The sequence below is a fragment of the Pinus tabuliformis genome, chromosome 1_2 (assembly GCF_031772625.1).
Source record: "Pinus tabuliformis cultivar Carrire ecotype Pingquan chromosome 1_2, CPIR1, whole genome shotgun sequence".
NCBI lineage: Eukaryota > Viridiplantae > Streptophyta > Pinopsida > Pinales > Pinaceae > Pinus > Pinus tabuliformis.
Genome location: NC_142298.1, coordinates 446,277,491 through 446,303,796, shown reverse-complemented (window position 1 = coordinate 446,303,796; position 26,306 = coordinate 446,277,491). Strand labels below are relative to the sequence as shown.

The 26,306-nt window shown below is 38.1% G+C and overlaps 1 protein-coding gene across 15 annotated transcripts in view; it reads right to left on the bottom strand.

The window, feature by feature from the left end:
- Positions 1–26,306, bottom strand: part of LOC149206275 (phosphatidylinositol 4-kinase beta 1-like) — a 184,216-nt gene that overhangs the window by 65,884 nt on the left and 92,026 nt on the right. For 11 of the 15 annotated variants that reach the window (XR_016252539.1, XM_089395387.1, XM_089395383.1 and 8 more), the window contains 2 exons: positions 21,193–21,262; positions 20,914–20,958 (listed from right to left, as the gene is read on the bottom strand). Coding sequence is in view for 14 of the 15 variants with exons in the window: in XM_089395387.1 (XP_089251513.1) it covers positions 20,914–20,958; positions 21,193–21,262 (115 nt within the window). In the remaining variant the exon portion in view is untranslated. The remainder of the gene's footprint in view (positions 1–20,913; positions 20,959–21,192; positions 21,263–26,306) is intronic. The other 4 variants (XM_089395389.1, XM_089395388.1, XM_089395391.1 and 1 more) reach the window with 1 other exon arrangement.

Below are 26,306 nucleotides of genomic sequence, written 5' to 3'. Positions count from 1 at the left end.
GGGAGCACCCAATCAGGGTGATCAAAAAGCAGTTGTGGTGATGGATCCACTGAAGGAAGCTAGTTAGTTTATGGTTAAGCGAAGGAATGTGGCAAAACATGTGTTGAGGTACCGGCATGGTATAGCTGGATATGGTTTGAGATATGTCTCAGGTGGTGACTTGAGGTTGCAGGGATATATAGATTCGGATTGGACCAGGGGTGCATAGGACAGAAAAAACACCTCGGGGTGCTACTTCAACTTAGGATCAGCTATGATATCCTAGTTAGCAAGAATCAAACTTTTATGCCACTTAGTACAACAGAGGCGAAGTATATCGCAGCCAGTGTCCCAAGTTGTGAAGTAGTGTGGCTTCAAAGGCTTCTTCTAGGACTATTTGATCAGGTCACTTCATTTGAGACTGTAAAAGGGAGCAGTGAAGCTCCAACACATATCCACAAACGAGTAGATTGCGAACATTCTCACCAAGCCTCTGTATAGAGAGAAGTTTGTATACTTCAGAGACAAACTTGGTGTGATGCAAAATATCTCCCTCGTTAAGAGGGAGTGTTGATGTCTTTGCAGGATCGAGTAGACCATCTCTTGAGAAACCAAACGGACTTCGCTGGGTCATGTTGATTTGACCAGGGGAGATGGATATATTCAGCTGAGTAGCCATGAAGGACTTTGGCTAGGTCATGCTGATTTGATCAAGGGTGAATGCCCCAGGGCAATTGCAAGATTGGACAAATATTCTCTTGAGAAACCAAAATGACTTGGTTGGGTCATGTTGATTTGACCAGAGGAGATAAATGAAATTCACCTAAGAAGCCTTAAAAGACTTTGATTGGGCCATGTTCACTTGGCCAAGGGTGAATGGTCCAAGAGAAAATCCTCTCCTGAGAAGCCATGAAGGACTTGGTCTACATCATGTTGACTTGACCAAATGAGATTGATACATTTACTATGGAGCCATAAAGCAATTTGGTCGAGCTACGCTGATTTGGCCAGGGCTAAATGGCACAGGATACTCACATTGCCTACTCCAAGACAGAGTGATCTGTAGACGTGCATGTGAGGATTCACATAACCCACTCCAGGATGGAGTGATCTATTGACATTCATGTGAAGAGTCACATTACCTACTCTAAGATGGAGTGATCTATAGACATGAATTAACATAGCAAGCTCATGAATTTTTCTTATGGAGGGGAAATTTAAACTAAGGGGAAATCTATTGCAACTAAGGAGAATACCTCCCTCGCTAAGAGGGAGTGTTAATTTTTGTTTAGCATCAAGAGGTCTACATGCCAAAGAGGTCTCCAAGTCAGCCTAAAAAAATTAAAATATATATATTTTTTTGGGACACCAAGTTTGCCCAGGAAGACAAGTCGGCCCAACTCATGAAAGGGTGTGTCCCTTAGGTTAATTTACCCCCATTCGACAAGTATAAATAGATGATGTGACCTCTCATTTTCTCCATCAAGCAACAGCAAGTTTGAACAAGGAGAAATCAGATTTTTTTTAGGTCCTTCTTTCTTCATTAGACAGACACACATGCAATGGAGGGACAAGTTTGACTGTTGTTGACTGAGCTACTTGATTGAGATTTGACCACGCTGCAAAGCTAACCACAAACCATAGGAGTTGAATGCAGATTGCAGGAGTTGATCGCAGGTTGTAAGGTTAACCATGAGCCGCAAAGTTGACTAATGACCGCACAAGTTGAATGTAGATCACATGAGTTGACCACAGGGCGCGAGATTGACCGCGGGTCGCAAGGTTGATAGTAGGGCCAAACTTTGACCGCAAGGCCAAATTTGACAGCTAACCATTTGACCAGCATTGACTTTTGATTGTTTTGGCTAGTTTGACCAACAATGACTTGTTGGAGTTTGACCAAGTTTGACTGGTATTTTTTACTTGGATATTGGCATAGATTTCTAGACAAATTGGATTTGTAAACCTTATTGAAGAATAATTTCTCCTAAAGAAAAGTTGTTGGGTTTTCTCCCAATGTTAGGTTTCACAAGGTAAAGATTGTCTCTATTGTACATTGTTTCCATTGCATTTACTGTTGATATTTTCTGAAGTGTAATTGCTTAAAGATATTAGTGGCATAAGAATAGTGTGTGTAAAATCATTAGGAAGTAATTATCTCGTAGAAAATAGAATTCTACTATGTACCTTGTAGAAACTTCAATAATTCTATCATGTTTTGCAAAGATTACTTATTATTCTTAAGTTCTTAATTTTCGTAAGCAAATTTTGATTATGGTTCTTGAGACATGAAAATTTCTCATCTTCTGATTCATCAACTTTATTTTAGTGTTCTAATTTCTTCATCTTTTGCTAATAGCTTCTTCTATAATTCTTTCTTGATATATTCATTTTCTCGTTCTAATCATTGATAACTTGTTTCATAGCCTTGGATTTCTTTACATGTGCAAGTAATTTCTTATTGTGATCCTTTAAGCGAAAATTTCCTCATTTTATCTGTGATAACTGTTGAAAGTTGTAACTAGTTTCAGTCTTCATAATTAGGCTGATAGGCCTTTCCTATGCATCAACAATTGTCAACACTTTTACCCTGCTCCGTTCGATCGGGTAAGACACTTTCAACCGTTGATCTGAAGCGTGACTGCTTTGTCCAAATATTTATTGAGTTGCCTTCTTTTCACTTCTGAGTTCTGTTGTGCGCTCCGTGGCATGGCAAGATATTTTTAACCCCACACCCTACCCTCCATCCCCACTCACACACGCAAATTGAACTGGACGGACGTCGAGAATCACAGAATGATACCCTTGCCGATCCCTTTATCCACACCCTCCATTCATTCCCATTGCTTAAATTAGATGCCTTCCCTCCTATAAACGTACAGGCGCAGGAAGTGGCCAAGCACAGCACAGCATCACTGCTCTCAGAGGCTCTATACCTAGTTCCAAGCTTCGAGAATTTGGGGCTTTAGTGGCTGATACACCAGGTAAGTGCATGCCCTATTTTCATTTTGCTATTCTTCTTCATTTAATGCTAGTTGCTTTTTCTTCGGCTGAGGAATTTAAATCTCATGACTGTTGCGGGGGCGCTTGCTGCGGGATCCTGTGTTAAGATATTTGTCCGGGATCGGTTTTTTAGCCGAGATTTATCTTAACATTGCGCGGATGGCCTGTGTTGGAAACCCTAGGCTGTTAAAGTTTTGAAGTTTGATCTGTTTTGTTTCGAATGGGTGGATCTTACATGGAAGGAATGCTATCTTAGGATTCTGTAATGATCTTTGCAAGTTATATTTTTTGTCGTTGTTTCAGAGCTTTCTGTTGAGAGGGCTCTTTAATGTTTTTTTCCCGTTGTAATGAAGTCAGTTTACTCTTGCGGGATAGGTTGTATTGTAAATCTTATGAGGTCTTTGTATTGGGAATTTGAGTACATATTTAGTCTAAGATTTTGTCTGTTTGAGAATATCACAATTTTTTTGTCTGATTCGATGGGTTTGTGTAAGGAGTTTAGAGAAACAAGGTGCAGACATTCTTTATATCGGGATTTGGTGTATAAACAGTGTGTATATGTCCATCCATTTTATGTGGCGCAGAGGAATGGATGTATGTGCATCATTTAATGTTGTTGTCTGATTCGATGAAGTTGTGTGAAAAGTTTGTGGAAACAAGGTGCACACGTCTTTTATCGCGATTCGGCATATACTCAATGTGTATACTTCCGTCCATTTTATCTTGCGCTGAGTGGATGTATGCCCAAGGTGTCTTTATATCCTATTTTAATGTTTCGCTGCAATTCCTGTATACATGCTGTACATCCACCATTGTTTACATCCAACACGGAACAGGGCTGCTGGTCATCCCTTTTGTTCAGGAGTTGGAGCATACAAAACACACACATCTATTTTCAGTTAGTCTTTAGCGAATGTCAGAGTCTCTTCATACAAATGCCCTCGCCATTGCTTTATTGAGGCTCGCAAGTGATGATGGTCAATGTTTTTTTCTATTAATCCTAGACTGCCAGCATTTCCAAACATTTTTGAGGTGCTACAAGTCTAATTCATGAAATTGTATATATTCGTATCGTTGATTTTGCTAGAAATCTAAGGTTGCCAGCATTTCCATGCATTTTTTATTCTGCTACAATTCTAATTCATGTATATGCTCTATATATACACCATTTTTCACATCCAACTGGGTAATAGGTATATACAATTGTTACACATTCGTTCTGTTTATGAGATGGAGCGTGCACAACACATGCACTCATCTATTTCCTGTCAGTCTTTTCTAATGCTCGAGTCTCTTCATACAAATGCCTGTGCTATTGTTTTATCAAGATTCATAAGGGAGGATGATCGATGTCTTGCTATAAATGTAAGGCTACCAGCATTTCCAAACCTTGTGACCAGTGGATGTGTTCTAACTTCTAAGCCTTGTCCTGGCCATTTAAGCTCGTTAGCTTTAGAAAGTAGAACATTGAATATCTCAAAACTCTCTGGACTTACTAGGCAGCAGGGTATGACACTGATACAGACCATATATTCACTTTTTCCAAATATGCAGCACCTCCCATCTTGCAAGGAAGTACTGCTACAATTTGATTATCTTCTTAAAAGAATTTTCTGGAGTTAATATCAGTTTTTCCTGCTCCTGACATTATCTAAATAAGTTGTCAGGTTTTTATTTAACATGGATCATGTGTTTAATTTCCATTGATTTCATTCCATGCATATACAATGCAGGCCTTTAAAGTAATGCCTACGTTGGTTTTTCTCTAGCGATTATGTGTAAAATAAGTTTCCAGATGCACCTGTTTGTTCTGAACTGTTTGTTGCTCCTTTTTTTGTGAAAACCTGGTTGTTCAGAACTAAGTGCACATGAAAGTTTTTGTGTGCTTAATTTGCCCAATTTTTCACATCAAAATCCTTAAATTACCCTTGAAGGCTTGATTTTCTGGTCTTGCAAATGCTGCAAAAATCAGACTTCGCAGTTGGCAGGGGTAAAAATTTATACAATGTTTTGCATTATACGTTTGCACCTGTGGTACTGCTAAAAAAGGCTTCACAAGTTATATGATGCCAACTTTTTCTCATAGCAGTTTTGCAAATGGTTTTTATTATTCTGGATTGAAATGAAAAAGTAAACCTCTGGCTCATGTACCTGCTTTTTATTTGGCTCTGCTTTTACAGATCAATGTCTTACAATGTTTCCAGTTAGCCTGCTCTGTTTTCATTTATCAATTTCTTATGCTTTGTCCGGTTATTATTTGGTTGCTTGCCTATATGTCCTTGAAATATTCTTGGATTTTTATCTCATATACAAACATAATTTTTTGGTTTTGATCGTTTATGTAATTCACCCAATTGCAGGTCCAGTCAACTGTAATCTGCCAAGGATCAACTGGTAGGCCTGTTACACATTTAGTTGAAGCGAAGACACTTGTTTCACTGTATTCAAACATGACTCCACCTAGTGCTGATGGTCCAGCAAAGATACATGTTCCACCTAGTGCTGAAGGTCCAAGAAACGGAGGAGAATCACGCTTTCCTCATCCACCTCTGAATGAAAGGATTCTTTCATCTCTATCACGTAGATCTGTTGCTGCACATCCTTGGCATGATCTTGAGATTGGTAAGTGCTAAGAACCTTTTTTGCCTCATTGTTTGTTTTGTTGATAATGGCCATGATGTGGTGTCATTTGTAACTTTATAATGATCACTCTGGATATAGCTTATTTATGTAACATTCAACTGTAGGGGGTACTTGCACACATAACAAAAATACATTGATTATACATTATATTGATCATCAGGAGGTGTCTTCAATACTTAAGTGGTTTACAGAAAACCTAGCACACCTATACTTGCATGCAATCTGTCAGTAATTATTATTTGGTTCTGAAAAGAAATTTATCCATAAGCTGGCCTTTCCTCACAGAGCCCTTAGATTAACCCTTTGCACAGTGTTTCAACTTTTCATTGCTAAGCTTGATAGAATATGGTTTCTGATGTCCTAGACAATGAGCTTCTTATAGGTATGGATAATTATCTCTGTTATCTCATACATAATCGAGATTAGAAATTATATTTTATAAGGATTCCAAGGGCCACAATCATGCATGATCATCATCATACATGCTATTATCCAATCCATGATTTCATTTCACTTATCATTTTTTGTTATTTTTCGATACTCAGGTTGTGGAAATTGGGAAGGGGAGTAAGGTGAAATATGAGCTGGACAAAAAAACCGGTCTTATCAAGGTCAGCTTTATTTATTTTGAGCCTTTGAAATAAGTGCTGTTTTTGTAAGTAGTGTTATTGGGTACCATATTTTAGGTTAATCTTTAATTACGTATTCTATAATCTATAAATGCAGGTAGATCGAATTTTGTACTTGTTAGTTTATCGCCATATGCAGTAGAGAGTTCTGGAGTCTTGAATTGTCAAAAGGAGAACTTAGAAGTTGGAAATTAAATGACCACAGCCATTCCGAAAGACCATGTGAAAACAAGGTTTTCCACAAACCAATTAACTCTTCTAGAAAAATTCAACAATTCCAATTTAATAATCCTATCGGCCTCTCTTTGTACCTTTTGGGACAATTGCTAGTTGTATTTGGCTCATGACTTGATGTAATTTGTTGTACTTGCCAAAAGAAAGAAAAAAGAAAATATTTGTGTAAAAGAAAAATTATTCATTTTTAGAATGGGATTCTTGCCCATGGTCATTGGTCCTAGGTCCAGCACCCATTGAGTGCTCTAGGGATTTAGTCTTGAGTCAAAGTCAATGATGTAAAAGACCCATTGGGCATTTGTATCAAGAAAAAGAAATATTATTTGATGTCTAGAAGTCTCTAAAGAGTCCCCAAGACCAGGTCGGCTAGCCCCCTTCATGTCGGCCTAGAGAGACCCTTCCAACACTTGTGAAGCCTATATAAAGAGGAGACTTTGACCTCCTTGGGACATACACTGAGGATAAGGATATCTGAATTGATCTGCGACAAGAGACAAGCGGGAGATTCTTGGAGATGGGAGATAAAGACCAGCGGAGAAGAGGAGGATGTCTACAACTGAAATTTGTCTTGATACTGCTCCCAGGTGCGAGTTTTACTGTGGATATTAGGGTTCTCACAGGTCTGAAGAAAAACAGAAGCAATTTTGAAGAACAAATTTCTTGTTGGTCGCTGGTCTGATCTTGGTGAATCTGTTTTTGGGTCTATGGTCTTGGAAATCTCTTTTGACAATGATTTTATAAGAAGTTCTCTGGCCTTTCCCCTATGGAGGGGTTTTTCCTTAGCTTGGAGCCCATCTCTGGTGTTCTCTTATTGTTTTGTGATCTTCTACATTCAAAATTTAGTTGATGATGAAAAGAACACAATAATAATGATAATGAAGTAACTATATGTCACAAATAAATGTCACGGTTTAAGAAAAATCAAGTAATTAATTTACCCTAATGAAAGCCCTAGATTTCTCAACATGGTATCAGAGCTACGATTCATTTACATGAGGGCAAAAGAAGATCATTAAAGGCTTCAAGACAGTCAAGGGAAGTCTTCTAGCTAGGACCGAGCTCCTAGAAATAAAGGATCAGAATTCTGAAACTCTATTCACAGAGAAAAGACCAAAGTCCTCTTCAAGCAAAGCGAGGGTTCTTGGAAGGCTTAAAGCCTATGCTCTTTGGGATCGAGAGGCCTATTTTATAGCCTAGGGAAGGTCGAATCCATCAAGCCAGAGATCGAACCTCTAGGCATATTCTAAAAGATCTGAAATCACTGTCATAAGAAGTCTGCATTCTCTGTGGTGCCTCAAAGCCGAATTTTTATAAGTATATATTTGTGGAAAAATCTCAGTCCTAATGGCCAGAAAAGGAGTGTAAAAGGTGCTAAGCATCATCATAAGATTGAAAGCTCTGAGCATAAGATCTATCACAATCTCAGTCACTTTGAAAAAGAGGAACCGAGTTTCCTATATTGAAGTTCTATAATAAATTTTGGATGGCTTCAGTCACTTGAAAGGGATCCGAGACTCCTCATCAAGCTCAGGTGTATTATTGAAGGGCTTAGGCATAGCCATAGTCATTGTGAAAAGAACGAGACCCCTTCCAGATCTGCACATTGAAAGAGATCGAAGAACAAATTGTTTAAGGCTTCTCTTCCATGTCATCCTTGTCATCCTATAAAAGGAGTCGAAGTCTTGTATAAGATCATAGTAGTCCTGTACATACTATATGATCTACCCAAGATCAAGTTGATTTGGTGGATCTGTCTCTCATCTATAATCATCAATCTTAAAGGAAAATTCCGTAGTCTTGTACTATGGTATGGAGACTAGAATCTTGTGAAAAGGAAGCTGAATTGTGAAGTCTCTATTCCTAAGCGATGATCACCTTACAGAAAGAGAAAGTTGCAGACCTGTATATTTTCCAAAGAGAAAGAGAAAGAGAAAGCACATATTTTCCAAGGTCTGAACTGTGTGTCAAGAAGACTCTTCAGAAATTGAGTAAGGCATACAAGTGTTCTTGAAGAATTTACAATGAAGTGCAACACTTCTGAAGACATTCTGAGCATATCTAGTGTACACCAGTGTTTTGAGGAGAGCCCTAACCTCAGAACAAGTCTTACAAGTTATTCACCTACTAAAAGCAATTGTGATAAGAAAGGCATCTCTGAGAAGGAGAAGTCCCCTTAAAATCATCTATATGGTGATAGAAGAAGCCACAGCATATTAAAGATCCGTACTATAAAAGTATCAGCATACTCCTAAAAGCAACAACATTGGAAGAAGCTACAGCTTTAGCATGACGCTTAGAGAACAGTGGAAAAGTATGGCATCCAGCAGCAGACCTTGTAGCAACCTCCATGATCATAAAGTACAGAGGTACGTAATCATGAGGTATGTATGGTATATCTATTTGTTAAGGGTCTATTGAGAAATGGTTTAGGGTCCTTCATCTATATGGTTCTAGGGTGTGATTGATGTCTAGGATTATAAACCCTAGATAAGTTCATGAGAAACCCTAGTAATGAGAAACCCTAACCCTAACTTGCTTGTTCCCTCATAGAAACTCTATCTCATGGTTTCTAGGGCTTCTATAAGGGATAAACCCTAGTGTGGATAAATATGGATGGTAATCTGAATTTGACATCATGTCCCTAGAACTAGGGTTTGTACTTGAAAACCCTAGGATTTCATCCTATAAAATCCATGAGTCTTACATCATGCTTTAGTTATCACATGTTTTGCTTGGTAGTACTTGTCAAATGAATGGTGCAGGTATAAGGAAGTAAAGGAAGGAGGATGTGTTGATCCCCTGCTTTGGGAGGCAGGATGGAAGGGGGAACTATAAGGTGTCAAAGACCCTTGATCCTTAGAAAGATTCATGATACAATTATGGAACTATGGATGTCTGGTACATAGCAAGGAAAAGTAGAGAAACCTCTACCATAATTAAACGATTATTAGAAGATGGCATCACATTAGAAGCATAAGATTGAAGCAAGAGCTCATGACATCATTGCAAAAGCTTGAAAGGATAGTTGAAATAGAAGTCTACATGGTCGTAGCAAGAAAGGAAGTAGCTCTTGGTAATCACAAGTAGTACATATGGTTAGAAGAAAATCACAAGTAGTACATATGGTTAGAAGAAAATCATCTAGCATAGAAAATGTTCATACATCATCATCACTAGGCAAGAGCATGTGCAGAATGAGGATAATCAAGATCCTCTGTTGGAATCTTCATTCGTAGTTCACCTCTACTTAGAAGAAGCAAGTGTCTCGCTGAGCATTCCACCTTGTGTGGGATCCATTGTTTAGAAGGATGATGGCATGATGACATAAGGAGTGCAGCATGTCAAAAGGAGGTTGTTGAAGGAAGTCTAGATGACCATATGTATATATTTGATAAATTAAGTCATGTCATTGCAAACAGCGTAAGTGAAGGCTCTACCTCATGAGCATGATCAAAGAAAAAGGGATCTCTTTCTTTGGATAGATGCATGAAGGCACGTTTCACATATTGACAAGATGAAATCAACATAACATGTCCCCATATGGAATATGAGGTAGTTGACAAAAGACAAAGGAACTATGAGTTCTTGGGAAGCAATATGTGAAGAAAGAAAGAAGAGATCGTGAAAGATGCAACTATGGTCACATAAGAAAAAGAGAAGTCAACATCTGATGACTAGAAGAATTGATCATGACATCTCCATAGAGAAGAAGACCATGATAAGGTTTGTAAAGAAAGGAGACCCTTGACATATGAAGTCTTGGAGATGTGCTTATGAATGTGCAGGATGTTGATGTTGCAAGCAAGCAAGATGTCATGATGAAAGGCCATCACAAAAGGTAACTGTGATTTGATGTTCATTTTTTTATTTTTGAACAACATCTGGATGGGTTAATACAGGGCTACTGAAAGAGGATTGTAGATGTCACCTACAACTAGCACTCATGTGGTTGGATGGAAGATCCTAAAGGAAACATGACTTGGAAAAGGTAGCAGTATGAAGAAAATCTATGTGGACTAGAAGATCACTTTCTGATGAAGAGAAGGATGACATGACTGATATGGTTCATGAAGGAAAGTGATGGATGGCCAATGCCCTATGACTAATGAAGGCTCCATAATGAAAAGGATGAACTTCATGACATCAAAAGGAGCCCCACAAGTAGTTGAGAGTACCATGATCTCCACCTAGAGTAGAAAGTTGTTGAAAGCAAGTCCATAGTTAAGAGGGAGCTTGGAAAAGTCCCTGGATAAGAGGGATCTTGGTTATATTCTATTTATAAGAATGAATATATCTTCCTTGTTGAAAGGGGGTGAGAGGCACATCATTCTTGTCTTCATATTGTGAAGAAAGAATGGAGGATTGGGTAAGCATCTGGCAGCTGATACTCTTTGAGGATGTGATAGGGCATCCAAGATAAGAGTAATCGAAGAGGACAGATATTCTTTGAGGACTGGGAATCCAAGATAAGAATAGTCCTGAAAAGACATACTTTGTGAACACCCAGGTGGTGTATGTGCCTTGAGAGACAATGATGATGGTGTTTGTCATTCAATGGTCTCGCCAGCATTCTGCTCTTACCAATCTGACTCTTCTTATGAGACCTTGCCAAAGGAAGTATTGTCTATGTACCGGTAGTCAATTATGAACACCTCCTTAGTTAAGAGGAAGCGTTGAAAGTTGTAACTAGTTTCGGTCTTCATAATTGTATTTGGCTCATGACTTGATATAATTAATGATGTACTTGTCAAAAGAAAGAAAGAAAGAAAAAATGTGTAAAATAAAAATTACTCATTTTTAGAATGGGTTCCATGCCCATGGTCATTGGTCCTGACTCCTGACTCCTAGGTCCACAACCATTGAGTGCTCTAGGGATTTAGTCTTGAGTCGAAGTCAATGATGGAAAAGACCCATTGGGCATTTGTATCAAGAAAAAAAATATTATTTGATGACTAGAAGTCTTTAAAGAGTCCCCAATACTAGGTCAGCTAGCCCCCTTCATATTGGCCTAGAGAGGCCCTTCCAACACTTTTGAAGCCTATATAAAGAGGAGACCTCGACATCCTTGAGACATACACCGAGGATATGGATATCCGAATTGAGCTATGCCTAGAGACAAGTTCGAGAGTCCTCGAGATGGGAGATAAAGACCAACGAAGAAGAGGAGGATGTCTACATCTAAAATTTGTCTTGATATTGCTCTCAGGTGCGAGTTTTTCTATGGATACTAGGGTTTCTACAAGTCTAAAGAAGAACAGAAGCAATTTGAAGAACAAATTTCTTGTTGGTGGTTGGCCTGGTCTTGGTGAATCTGTTTTGGGTCTATGGTCTTGGAAGTCTCTTTTGACAATGATTCTACAAGAAGAAGTTCTCTAGGTTTTCCCCTATGGAGGGGTTTTGCCCTGGCTTGGAGCCTATCTCTGGTGTTCTCTTGTTGTTTTGTGATCTTCTACATTCGGCATTTATTTGATGATGAAAAGAACACAATAATAATGATAATGAAGTAACTATATGTCACAAATAAATGTCACTATTTAAGAGAAATCATGTAATTAATTTACCCTAATGAAAGCCCTAGATTTCTCAACAATAACTTCATTAAATTCTTTTTGCATCTTTGATATTGACTTCTGACTTTGTTGAATGATCATCTTCAATACATCGTTTAGATCTTTTGATGAAGATACTATCGAATATGACTTCACTACAATGTCATTAAGTGTCACCTTCTTCTTCTTCTTATAGGGAAAAGTCAAAACTTTTTCACGATGTTTAATTGAAGGAACCTAGTGTTCCAAACCATGGTAAATCGAGAATTATGTCGATCTTTTTTTATACATAGTTGTAACACTGAATTGAGATATACATTCATAATCATCAATTGTCACTTGCAAGTCCTTAATTTCATATTGTTTCTTGCAAAAAAATATCTTCATTTTCACCTATATTTGGCTTTGGAATTGATAGTTGATTTGCTCTCGATTGTGCCAATAACGATTTTAATCTATTAGAGTAAATAATTTGCTACATATAGTTGGGCGGTCATTATACACAAATATTCCTTATGTATGTCTTGAAACGAAATTCTTCCTTTCACTTTTCTTGCTTCCACCACTTGATACTCTTTTAAAAAATTCTACTATTTTTTTTCTTGATAATAATAATAATAATTATTATTATTATTATTATTAATTTCCTTGCTTATACCTTTTCACCTTATAAAATATTAATATATATTTCTTAAGAACATTAAATACTTATTGTTATTACTTAAACTTATAGGATTGTAAATATCTTTTATTTTCCCAAGTGTAGTTTCCCTTGTGTTATATTGTCATTAAAATGAAAAGTGTTTTGATGCTTCAACTAATATATTCAAGGGTTTTGTCTTCCCATCAAATCACTTTTATGTCGACAGTCTTAGTTTTCGGGGATATAACTAATTTGACAAGTCGATGTCGTGTAGGGTTGCAGACTTTAGATGGATTTGATTAGAATAATATTGGAACACACTTTTTGTGGAGCCAAAATACCCCCCCCCCCCCCCCCCCTTCATGGAAAAAATTCTTTGGCATCTACAGGGATATTAACCACATCCCTTTTTGATCGGCAGAGGTGCTTAGATATCAATACTTGATTAGATACAATTACGAAATTGGATGATTTGTTGTTTCAACCCTTATCATAACGGGGTGGTCCAGTAACTACGTGGAATGATCTTCTTCAATTTGATGCCAGTATTTGACAAATTATGATAGTGATCTCTGAAAATATATTGAATTTGAAGAATTTGAACTCTTAAGTTCCATGAATCAATGGATCTACCATCCTCGGGCCATAATTACCCTCACAACAGTTTGCTTGACCATGACTTCGCTAAACAAGTTCCTCTGCAAGCATTACAATTTAGAGTGTTCCATGTAGCACTTCTCTATTGACTTATCGCAACAGTTTGCTTGACCATGAATTCACTAAACAAGTCTATTTGCACGTGTCACAATTTATAGTGTTTCACATATCACTTCTCTATTGACTTACCTCTTGTCACGATTTATAGTGTTCCACGTAGTACTTATCAAAACAACAACCGCTCTTTCCAATGGCTTCCTTGCAGAGTTCTTCTCTAGCAGCACTGATTTTGTTCCTTGGTGGAACTTCCTTATTCTTTGTTCGTTGCCACAAAATGCACAAAGTGCAATGTTCTTTAACTTGCCTTATGCCTAGAAATTTTGATGTTTAATGATTATCTCTTCTATTAGACTTTTAAATACCCAACAACTAATTTAATGAATTTTTAGAAATGAAAGAAGTTGTAACTGAAACTTTTAGATCCATTCACCAAATATATTGAGAATTCTAACTGAACATTCACGGTGAAAATAAATCATTGAAGACACAAGCACATCAAAAAACACATAACACCAGAAGTTACCCAAGAAACATATTTCTTCTTCATCAATTTGCTCTATTCGGAAAAATTACAATGATAAGGGAACACTTCCCTTTACAGTGTACACTCAACAACCCCTAAAAAACCCTCTGCACCTTTCATAGACTGCACACTTCCCTCTTGGCCTAACCCTCTTATGTGCAGTGCGAAAGGTGTATTGTCGTTCGTATGCCTTCTGTGCAAGCCTCTACTCAAGTGAATATGGGTTGGTTGTAAGAAATACTTGGCTAGAAAATCTAAGGGTCAGACGGCCTCTTTTCTTCCGTCCTTCTGCACTCGAAGTGATGCCCTAGAGTTGAGCATGTTGACTGCAAATGCTGAGAAGAACACACACAAATCTAATGCACTAATTCCCACTATCCACCAGTTGCCTTATCTTCCCTTTATAGCTCGACATGTGTGAAAATTCCTAGATCTAACAATCTTTGTAATCCTACTGCAACCAACTGAATCTACTTCACCTAGATCGTAAATTACATTACAAACTTATTACAAATTTCTTCTTGAAATATTGAAGTAAATTATTGAAGCAGCCTACACCAAATTAAATATGATTCTGAAACGTAGAAACTGAGCAAGGAAATAGGCCACCATTATTTTTGAACAAATGTCCCCATTAAAAAACCAACTTGGGAAAACCAGTGCAGCAATGAGGGTTTTATTTTATTAGGCAGTAGTGAAATCTGAGTACATCTATGGATGCCCAACTGGCAATCCAAACAGCAAGAAAATCTGGCAAAGATATTCCCTAAGCAACCCCGGCACTCGTGTTGCCTACACGCGTTCCTACACTTGCGTGTTCCTACACTTGCACGTTCCTGCACTCGCACGTTCCTGCACTCGAGCTTTCCTGCACTGGGAATAACTCAACCTCTTGCTACTGCCTCTCTGGATCTGGAAATCTTCATCCAGATCATTGTCCTTGCCCCTCTACTGCAAAATATCTCTTCGATCAGATTTTCCTCCTGAGAACTTCTCACTTCAAAAGTTCGATCTCTTGATCTCTCGGTCTATTTTCCAAATGACCCTCAAGCCCCTTCTTATATCTTCCTGTTGTACAACCAACGGCCAAGATTAACTCCTAATCAAAGGTTCAAATCATTTTTGACTTGATCTTCGTCTTTATCTAGAAGATTCACCCACAATTAGCTTAATACCCATTAATATTTTTATTTTCCTAAGTTTACACTTAGGAACTCCATTAAAAATATTAATTATTTTAGTATAATCGTCTCTGGGTGGATTTTCCCAAAACGGTTTCCGGTTCTTTGGAATGCATGTGCCCAAGCCTCCCTGCAAAATTTGAGGCTTAGAGAACATCCGATGCTACCCCAAATCAACAACATGGGCCCTGCTAAGAAATTCCAAAGGATGAGAATACTTTTAAACATTAGGTTGAGATCATTTTTTGCAGAGAAACGGGTATGAAAGTCTTGTTAAAAAAGAAAGTTGGGATCCGACCCAGAACTGTTACATTTCTTCAAAAGTGCCAATATTCCTTACTAGTTTGAGATTGAGCACAGAGGCTCAATCCAATCCCTCAAGTGATTACCCCATGAAACAAAAATTTCAATCCCATCCCAACTAAAAAATTTCGAAAATACTCGTAAAATCAAAATGCATTCACATTCCATTTTCCACTACTTTTGATTTAATTTTGACTGACTTCTGGTTTTTCTTGGAGAAATATTTTTTCATTTCTTCCCCACTTTAATCCAATCCACTTTTTCTGCTGCATCTGGTGGATCACCCTTTTGATGAATGAGCCTTGTCTTTAGTTTCTTCCTTACCTACCTAGTCTTCCCAAGAAGTTACTTTTCTAGTTTTAATTCTTAGGGATTCAAAGTGGGATCCAACTTTCATTGGGGTTTGTTGTGTTCCCCCTGTCATTGAATCTAGTGGGTCCTCGTGCACTTCTTCCTGACTAGTTTCTGTTTGCTTCGGTGAATCTTCTTTAACAATAACTTCTTCAGGTTTTTCCTTTGCTTCTTTCTTACCCTAAGTCTCTTCTTCACATATCGGATAATGCTTGGTTTGATCTCCTTCCCACCATATGGGCCTCCTGTTATTTTTCCAAACCTTATTATTCTGCAAACACTTTCGGAATTTTTTTATTACATGCCCTGTTTTATAGCACACTCTACATCGAAATGATACATTTTCGTAATCAATCTTCTGAGCCCATACATAGTCTAGAGCCTTCAGATTATTAATCTCAACAGGAAAACCCTTGTTGAAATACATCACAACACATATTTGAACATAAGTGGTTTTATAAAAAAAATTGCTTTTGTGCCAAGCAGGGGTAGTGGAGATTGATGTCATTATCAGATCAAAGGCGGGACACCAAGGCTACATAAAAAGACCAGCACTGCCCCAAAACCAAGGCTCGTTATTCACAAATATCCAGCATATCCTCAATATTATCAAAAGCTACAACAAAAAACCCCTGAGCCAAAGGTTAAATATGCATATCATCCATCAATAGGGGTTTCCACATTTCAAAGATCCATTTGTGAAGATCGAACAATCGTGGCGAGAACCCATTACATCTACATACCAAACCCTGTTCTAATTAAAAATATATATATTCAACACTAAAGGCACCCTTTTCCATAGCAATATTAAGAGTTGCAGCTTCTTGAACAACTGGAAGAACATATGCAGATATCAGCATGACACCATACGAAATTGCGGTCTGTGTTGCTATTCCTTCAATAGAAACCCGCTAAAATCAAATTATTAATTGACTTTGGAATACTTTGGAAACAATTAAAATTTCCAATAGTGGAAATTTGTGGGTCCCTCTACTAGTCTAGGCATCATAGACGAGACAGAACCCTTGCTCTCTAGCTACAATCGACATCTCCCTTCCAACTTATCCCTTTTCTTCTTGACAAATAATATTTGGTAACCATTATTTTTCTATTTTTTATTTTCTTTATTGTATTTTTCCTTTTTCTCTATGTATGGAATTTTGATATGTCGATGTCAAAGCCCTTGCCTCAGGTTGCTACACCAATCATGCACAAGGTTGGTTCTCAAAAGCCTCTCAACATCTCAATTCGATGACTATCACCCCAAAGCACCTTTCCTTGTTCAAGTACTTTCAAGACAAACCAAACCATCTCTTGCCAACCAAACAGAATCTTAATCCAGTTATCTAAGACAAATTATACATATTATACATCTAGGTCACTTGAACAACAACTCCGTAGAGCCTAGGCTAGAAGATGTCGCTTACCTTGATCATTCTTGAACTTGCAAGATGGAGTCATTGTTAGCCCCCCATACATGCTTTAACATTTGATGCATTCACTCAAGATCATAGTTTTAAAAACCGGATCGGTCCACCTAATAAACCGGGTTCCAAACCGGAACTGGTGACCAGACCAATCCACCTAATAAACCAAGTTTCAAACCGGAACCGATGACCGGACCGGTCCACCTAATAAACCAGGCTTCAAACCGGAACCAGTCAAACTGAGATTGGTCAGATCTCAATGAACCTGTCTTTAAAAAAATATATGAAATAATTAGTTTTTAATTATAATAATAATAATAATAACCTATTTTTAAGATTTAAAACCATGATTGCAAACCAGTAGAGACAAAATATGCAAGGTTTTCTCATCTATATACCATGTAAAGGTGAATATATTAAAATGGCACTGAGTGCAATATATATCAGCAACATAATACATAATCAATGCGGCTCTAAATGGCCTCTAGAGTTCGAAAACAATGCTCTAAGCTATGGGACCACTAACCTACTACAAGTCTACATATCAGTGATCAACAACATGATCACTCCTCATCATGATCAAACTCATCACCACTACTAGACAAGGGATCATCAACATAAGCTACATAAATAATATGGCTCAGAGTTTGAGGACTCCTAAAACTCCTCTACAACTTTAGTAGTAGTAGTAGTAGCAGCAAAAATAGACATCAAAACTACAAATCACTGATCAACATGGTCACTCATGAAACTCATCATTGATTCAGCGCTACTAGAAAGGGGATCATCAACAAGAGATACACAAACATCATTTAGCTCAAAGTCTTCAAACTTGGATTGCTCAACCTTATAACATGATAGAAATTGAAAAAGTTTAACATGTTTAACCAAATGTCAATCTCATACCCTCACGATCAAATGTCAATCTCATACCCTCACGCGTGATAGGATCAAATGGAAACATTGCAAACCCCCAAACCATGAAATCCTAAAAACCATTAAGTCTGTTGAATTTTGAGTGCAATCTAAAATTCTAGTTTCTCCATATGAAATCCAATGAGGTTGAAACCACTCTCAAACATCCTGAGTCATTTCATGGTAATGTTAAAAAGTGACATTTCCTTTATTTTTCATTTTCATCCTTTTACTCTGAGAATTTAACATTACCATTAGCTACCAACAATGTTAGGGTTGAGATGTGTTAGAGAAATGAGAGGGCAGGCATGCTTTTCTTGGAAGGGCTATTTTTGGAGGAAAACAACCCCAAATTTCCCTCAAAACAGCTTCAAAACTTACAAAACTACATTTGTGGGGTCTGTAGTTGGCCTGGAAATAAACCGAACGGTTTAGGATGGAACTAGCCGGTTTGACCATAAACTAGACAATTTTGTCCTAAACCGACCAGTTTGACTAGTTTATGATTCAATTCGGCCAGTTTTTAAAACTATGCTCAAGATCCCTCTCCGCCAATCCCTAGTTGTCTCTCACAGACTCCAAGTGGATACCAATCACCATATCCCTCAATCAAAAAGGAGCCAAAGACAAAGATGCACCTCATTTTCAGGTGCCCCTTCTACTAAAGATCATAGAATGCTACCATTGCCATTATGGGGACTCAGGGAGATCCATCCCCACTTTCTTCTAATATTGTGATCAAACATGCCTAACCCTCTTTATTAAGGAGATATTCAACCATAGATCTCAGCTCTTAAAAGCCCCACTCCGCCATACAACCACTAGGAGGATCACCTCATATTTTTATGTTCTCCATCATATCATGGCAAAAAGTGACATGCAAAGCTCCATAGTACTTTAGGCTAGAGAGTGGTGAGACCTCAAATCAAGACCAGTACCGGCGTGTCATACCTATCATCAAATTGCAAATCCTCATAGCAATAGATGGAGCAACTCTAGAGGGATTCAAAGCAAGGTGCCTCGTACCTACAGGAGCGCCTCCCAATCTCATTTGAACAAATGGATACCTATCCGAATTTTCTTTCCTTCAACATTGGACATTAGGAGAGCAAGGCTTCCAAGCTCCTACGCACTCGCCCTCTCCCCCCCAAAGATCATACAATAGGATTCCACCATGATGCCCAAGGACTCTGATAGCAAGCCAATGCCCCAATCAACCACCTTGCCCTCGATCATGAAACCCCAGAGATCTAGCCATCATCCTCTAATCTCCCATTGTCCCCATGTTGATCAACATCAAGATGCCCAATTTTCCAGTATTGAACTCTCACTTCTTCGTATCACTGCACTTTTGATACTACTATATTATATATATATATATATATATATATAGATAGATAGATAGATAGATAGATAGATATCATAACTTTTGGTGTTGGTTAGACCTAGTGATTACCTTAGTTAGATACTTATCTATGTTGCACCTTTTTTGTAGCTTCATTTATCTTGTTTCCAGCATTATCTAGGAGTTGCTTTTGCAATCCCACATTATACTCACACTGGATGTATTTTTTACTCCCATTGACCTACTTTGATGGTCATTTCTTGGACATTCATAAAATTATCTACCTTATGAGGTGCACACAATAAAGTAATAACTTTTAACCGGCTGGATGGCATCTATCGATTCAACAGGAATATTGGTAAACATCAATAATAGATTTGTTCACCCCTGTGAGCATCACCCGATGCAATGAGTGCTAAGTGAACTATTCAAATCATGAGAAATTAGCCACTTACGACTACCTCTCATGGAAATGGTCATACGTGAATGACTTACTTAACGCAGTTGAATCCCAAAAATGATATCCAATATAATGCACTGCGTAAACCCCCTATACTTAAAAAGAGAAAACTGTTGATTACATCTAGCCCAATCCCAAACCAGCTCTGAGTCAACCAGATCTGTTATACAAAATCTTATGAAAATTAAACACTCATGAACCTACCTACAAGCAGACTATATGTTCAAAAGCATGCTTTCAATAATAGCATTAACAGCAAACTCAGAATCATCCATGGATCTTTTCTTCTCATTTGTAACATTGATATATCTCAATCTTTAAAACCATTTAGGTTCAAAAAACAAGAAGGAAAAAGTTGCCTATTGCTATCATCACTGACAATGTTGTCTCATTCAAAGGGAAAATAATATATTCCTTGTTAGTTTGTGACCCCATATAGTGCAGACAGAAAGGGGCACATGATATCTGGCAAAGAGTGTTTAGTTTGTGACCCCATATAGTGCAGACAGAAAAGGGCATATGATATCTGGCAAAGAGTGTTTATTGTACAGATTGAACATATTACAAGCTCTGGAATGAAGAACCTCAGTTAGCAGATTTCACCTACATAGACAGTTTATTAAGTCCATATTGTGTATAAATGTCTGCACAGTTGCTGAGAAAAATTACATGTACCAAACATTCACTATCAGAACAGTATAGAGAGATTTTCCATCAATCATTTTCCTATGGATACGATGAAAGTTAGCCATGACATAAAATGGAAAAATTGTCTATGGCTTTCCCTTTAAATGGAAAAAAATAAGGTAAAGGTGTAAAGGTGTGTTTTTGGCATGAATAGTCACTCCTCCAAGATGTAAAGGTGTATTTTTTCCAGAGTCAACTTCTGAACATGCAGAAATGAAGCTAATAAGGTGGGGAACGCAAATGGAAGAGTATTAACCCTAAAGAGTAACAACTAAAACAATTAAAGAATAGAATAAATAGCCAAAACAGTGTTTGCAAAAGAACCTTCAAGTGCCAAGGCAGAAGCAGTAGTGCTTTCTGTAATATCCTCTGATACATCCAGATATATGCAAGACACCCAGGAATATTTACAAATGAAATTAAATGTAAATCACGGAGCATTGCAACACCATATAGCTGGTTCCCAGTATAAATGCTACAATTTGTAATTAGGTTGATGATGTCGATGTAATGCTGAATCTTTAACTATAAAATAGGCCTTCCAACCTCATATCTAACCAAAACCTTCATAGCCTCAATTTGATGGAATATAAGTATGATTACCATAGAAATGAGAAATAAGCTGCACAGCAAGATGCTCCTGCCTGCAATCATCACCACTTTTCACAATAATCTGCAGAATTACCAGAGGTAAAATCAGCATAACAAACATTTGAATAAAAGGCAAAAGCTGAAAGCAATGCCGAAGAGCGAAAACTGATTTCTTAGAAAATAATCTATTGCAACTGTGTATGCAATTTATACATAAGAAGACAGTAAAGGGATATTAGAAGAAGTCAATTGAGTAATTAACTTGTGTATTATTTTGTTTAATTCTTCAGTAGTCTTTGGTGTCTTTTGCTCTACTTGCTCGTAATTTCTCAATCAATATCACCAATAAACGTTTAGTAGATGCAGCAAGAATTGTAGTTCTACATTCAAGAATATCAACATCATGAAGTGCACATGGATAATTTTACATAGAGATGTTTATCATCCACTTTTTCCAGTCGAAACAATCCATTTAAGATTTTTCTTTCAGCCATCACTTTTTAGAATATAATATTTGTTGGGTAGGATGTGGGGCATATACAGCTGGCACTATAGTAGACCTCAAAATACGTGGTACTATTTTCAGTCAGACACAAAGTGTTAAAACCAGCAGTATAATGAAGGAAAAGTGGTGCTGAAAAAAAGGGGCTGATAATATAGAGTTTGATAAAATCATGTATAATAGATATAGAGAGAGACCAAAGGCATAGGAACCGAACTTATGCATAGTTAACCTGAGGTCATTCGGTGCTAAATTAAAATCATACAAGCTAGACATGGATAGGATCCTGCAATGGTCGACTAATGTTAAATAACCATGGTTCAAACAAGGGTGTATAGAGTTTATTTGGAATAAGAGACCTCAACTGGACATATAGAACACTGAACAAGTAGCAGAAGCAAACTCAGCAGGCAAGCAAGTCAAAAGATAAGTAGACTTGTGTTCTTTGTAATAATATGAAACAGAAGGCATCTTACACAGCTTGGAACTAAAATGACTACACTGATGCAAGCTAACACTAAAGTTGATATAACCAAATTTCATTATATATAAAAAGAGAATAATCCATAAGTTTTGTACCATTCCTCATTAGAAGAAACCCAAAAACAGTGCACAGTGCTTCAGTATCCTTGAAGAATAAGCAGGTGTGTATTGTATTTTACATATAATAGCATTAATTATAGCATCTATAAGCATCATATTATATTTGTGTAACCAACAGGCAGGTTTCTTAACATCTAAACAGTCAGTAGATAGACAGAATAAAATTACATACAGCTCTTGTTGGTCTCTCTCTCTCTCTCTAAACCCCACAGCTGCCAAAGAATTCAACGAATGTTATTACTGCCAAGCTACAAGACAGGATACACCCCATTAGGGCTTTGTGTAACATGTCTGCATGTCCAACACCTATACATGCAAAACATGCATTTCCCAAGAATTGTGCATGATCAGGACACAACTGTCATGCCCCCAATTCTTTTTTCCCCAATTGGGCTACGTGTGGCACCGGCTAAATGCCTTAACATCTTAGTTTCTTTGCCATTTTCTGAACTACACCTACAACATTCATCTTTCATCATTTTATTTAGTTTAAGTGCGGAATATCTTAAACAAACATCACGACATTAACATATGCATCAAGACACATTTATATGGTAAATATCATGTATATAACAATATTGCTGTTTTTACAATGTGTCGAAATGAAGACAGCATACATGGAAAAACGATCGACCACGACCATAATCTCATTATACCCACGTACCTGCAGTAACTGAGTGATGAAGTCCATCGAAACACTCATCCATGGTCTCTCTGGAATCGGTAAAGGCTGCAACAATCCTCCCTGCCTTTGGTTATCCGATTTGTCCTGCTAACAAATGATGCACATATGTACATACTCCTCTACATCCTCCCGCATCTTCTCCCAAAAGAACCCTCTCTCCAATAATGCCAAAGAACAACACTGCCCTGGTTGGCCAGCCCATGGAGAGTCGTGACACTCCTTCAAGAGGTGCCTCCTAAGTCCTGATGACTTCAGAATGTAAAGTCAATTCCCAAAGAACAAGAGTCCATCTCGTAGAAAAAACCTTTGTGTCTTTCCTTCCTTCACCTGCTTCACAATGCTTTGTGCTTGAGTATTTGTCTCAATGCTTGCCTGAAGTCTATTCTGCATCTCATCAGTCATTTGTACTCGACTCCTACTTCATTCTGCCCAGTCTTCTTCCTCCTCAGGTGCGGCTCACTATCCCTTGCTACTAAGGGCATCTGCAACTGCATTGAGTCTACCCGGTCTATACTCGATAGTCATGTTGAACTCTGCCAAGAAGTCTTGCCAATGAGCTTGATTCGCTGACAGCTTCAGTTGTGATGCAAAATAACTCGCTGCAAAATAACTCACTGCAATGTTGTCAATCTTGACAACAAAAGGCTTCCCAATCAAGTAATGCCTCCATACCTATAAACAGTGGATGATCGCAGCCATCTCCTACTCATGAACCGGATACCGTCATTCCTTATCCTGCAACTTTTAACTCTCGTACACCACTGGATGCCCATCCTGCATAGGAACTCCTCCTATCACAAAATCTTAAGCATCTTTGTGTACCTCAAATGGTCTCTTGAAGTCAGGTAACTTCAGTATCGGTGTTGTAACCATCCTCTTCTTCAAGTCTTCAAATGTTGTACGATACTTCTCCATCCAATTCCATCGCTTATCCTTCTCTAAAACGTCTGTCAGTGACGATGTCACTTTGGAGTACCCCTCTACAAACTTCCACTGGTAGTTGGTCATCCCCAAAAACACCCTCATATCATGGACATTCTTCGGTTCAGCCCAATCCTCTATCGCCTTCACTCTGCTCGGCTCCATGCGTATGTGCCCTTGGCCTACAATGTGTCTAAGGAACGGACTCTCCGTCTAGGCAAACATACAATTCGACTTCTTCAAGTACAACTGATTTTTCTTCAGTGCCTCGAACACCAAAGCCAAGTGTTTCTTATGATCCTCCATGTTATCACTGTATCTCACAATATCGTAAAAGTATACTAGTATGAACGAATCCAAATATGGATGTAGTACATCGTTCATCAAAGTGCAAAAGGTAGCAGGAGCGTTACACAACCCGAAATGCATAACAAGGAACTCAAAACTTCCATAGCTTTGTCACAATCGCAGTTTTCTTCTCATCTCCTTCCGTTATTCGCACCTGGTAGTACCCATGCCTCAAGTCTAGCTTGGAAAACACTCGAGCTTTCGCAATGTTAGAAATACTAAGAGGGGAGGTTAATCAGTATTTCTTTTCAATTGTTATTTTTACCAGTTAAATCATTTATATTTAGAACACAAAATGAACAATAGAAATAAATGCTTTTATTAATATAATCTTTACAATAAATTAGGTACAATATATATAGGTCTCCAACCCTTGATGAAGACACTGATCTTCAATCTCACAGGCTCCAACCTGTTTCCAAGCACCAACTTGATATTTTGTGAGGCTCCAACCTCTAGGCACCAACCCTATCTTCTCAAGGCACCAACCTTGTGTTTAGGAGCACCAACTCCAAGGACACCAATCCTTCCAATTCTGAGGCACCAACGCCAAGGGCTTTGACCCTATCTTGTCAAGGCACCTACCTTCTTTGTTCGAGGCTCCAACCTTCAGGGCACCAACCCTCTGGGCTCCAACCCACTGCTATATTTTGTCTAGATATGTTAGATAGTAATTCTTTGCCCCCAAAATCTTCTTCACTAACTTCTATCAATCTACAGCTTCACTACTACATTAATGACAACCTTGTCTCATAGAAGGTATCACCATTGCTCTTCATTATACCCAAGCAAAATCTCCAAGTCACATCATGATGACTAATACATCATGGTCTTCAATAGTCTCCACACAAATTCAATGTGTATATAATGAACTACACTGAGCTCTGCACAAAAACAACTCTCTGTTTCAAGCCTTTGTTCTCACTATCGCGATAAATGCTTCAGGAGTGGCTGCTTCAGGAGTGATTGCTTCAGGAGTAACTGCTTTAGGAGTGACTGCTTCAGGAGTGACTTCTTTAGAGGAGTGACTGTCGCGGTTTCATATTATGTGTTCAATTAAAGACAACCCTGTTCATACTCAGATAAACTTTTTAGATCTTTAGAGCGTCCTTTTGAACTGTTATCTGAATCACACAAACATAGGTCCTAGCTTTTCAATAAGTAACCCAGTCAACAGAATGTTCGACCTTCGCCTTCCTTCTTCCGTTGGACCTTTCGGCTTCCTTCTTCTTCCACTGGACCTTTCACGGCTTCCTTCTTCACTCGTTCCACCTTCGGCTTCCACTTTTGTTCGCTTGACCTTTGGCTTTCTTTCTATTGTTCCTTCGGCTTCCTCTGTCTCTTCAAGTTCACGAGTTGTGAACTTCTTTATGTTCTATTTTTGTGCCCGAGATAGATACTCATAACTGAAGCATTTTAACTCACTTTTATACGAGTTTCACCAATGACCAAAGGACACGTCTATTGGAGGGAGGCCGACTTGTATATTAAAAATATATATCAGAGAGTCTTTTATCCATAGACTTGATTATTCACGGAAAACCATATAAGAGCTACTATACCCACATGGAGGTCCCACATGCCACGTCATCACCTTTAATCCAATTGCAACTTCATGAAAAATCGGAGTTATTCCTAAGACTCCTCGATATGCGATAAATACAAATCAGAAGTGTTTACATTGGTGGGTTTTAAACAAAGACCCAACCAATCACCAAGCAGCGCTTTAACACAGAACCCGCCAACGAACGTCAGTCCCACCTGAATGCACAAGACTGGACCCCAAATAAAATAAACCCATGTTCATAAACTTCTCGGGTCCACTCAATCCCAAGTCTTATCGGATTAATTCTCCACCATTGATCTCATCATTAATCTAACGGTTGTTGATCCACCCGATCAACAAACCCAATCGTCGATCCTCCACTGTTTGATCAAGGCGCGTTGGATCCAATTATTCACAACGATATCGGCTAGGGAACTTGCACGATGCTTAATCGCCTTTACGGAGCCAATAAGGATTATAAATCCTTGATCTATAAAAGTTCGGGTTCGTTTTGAGATTTA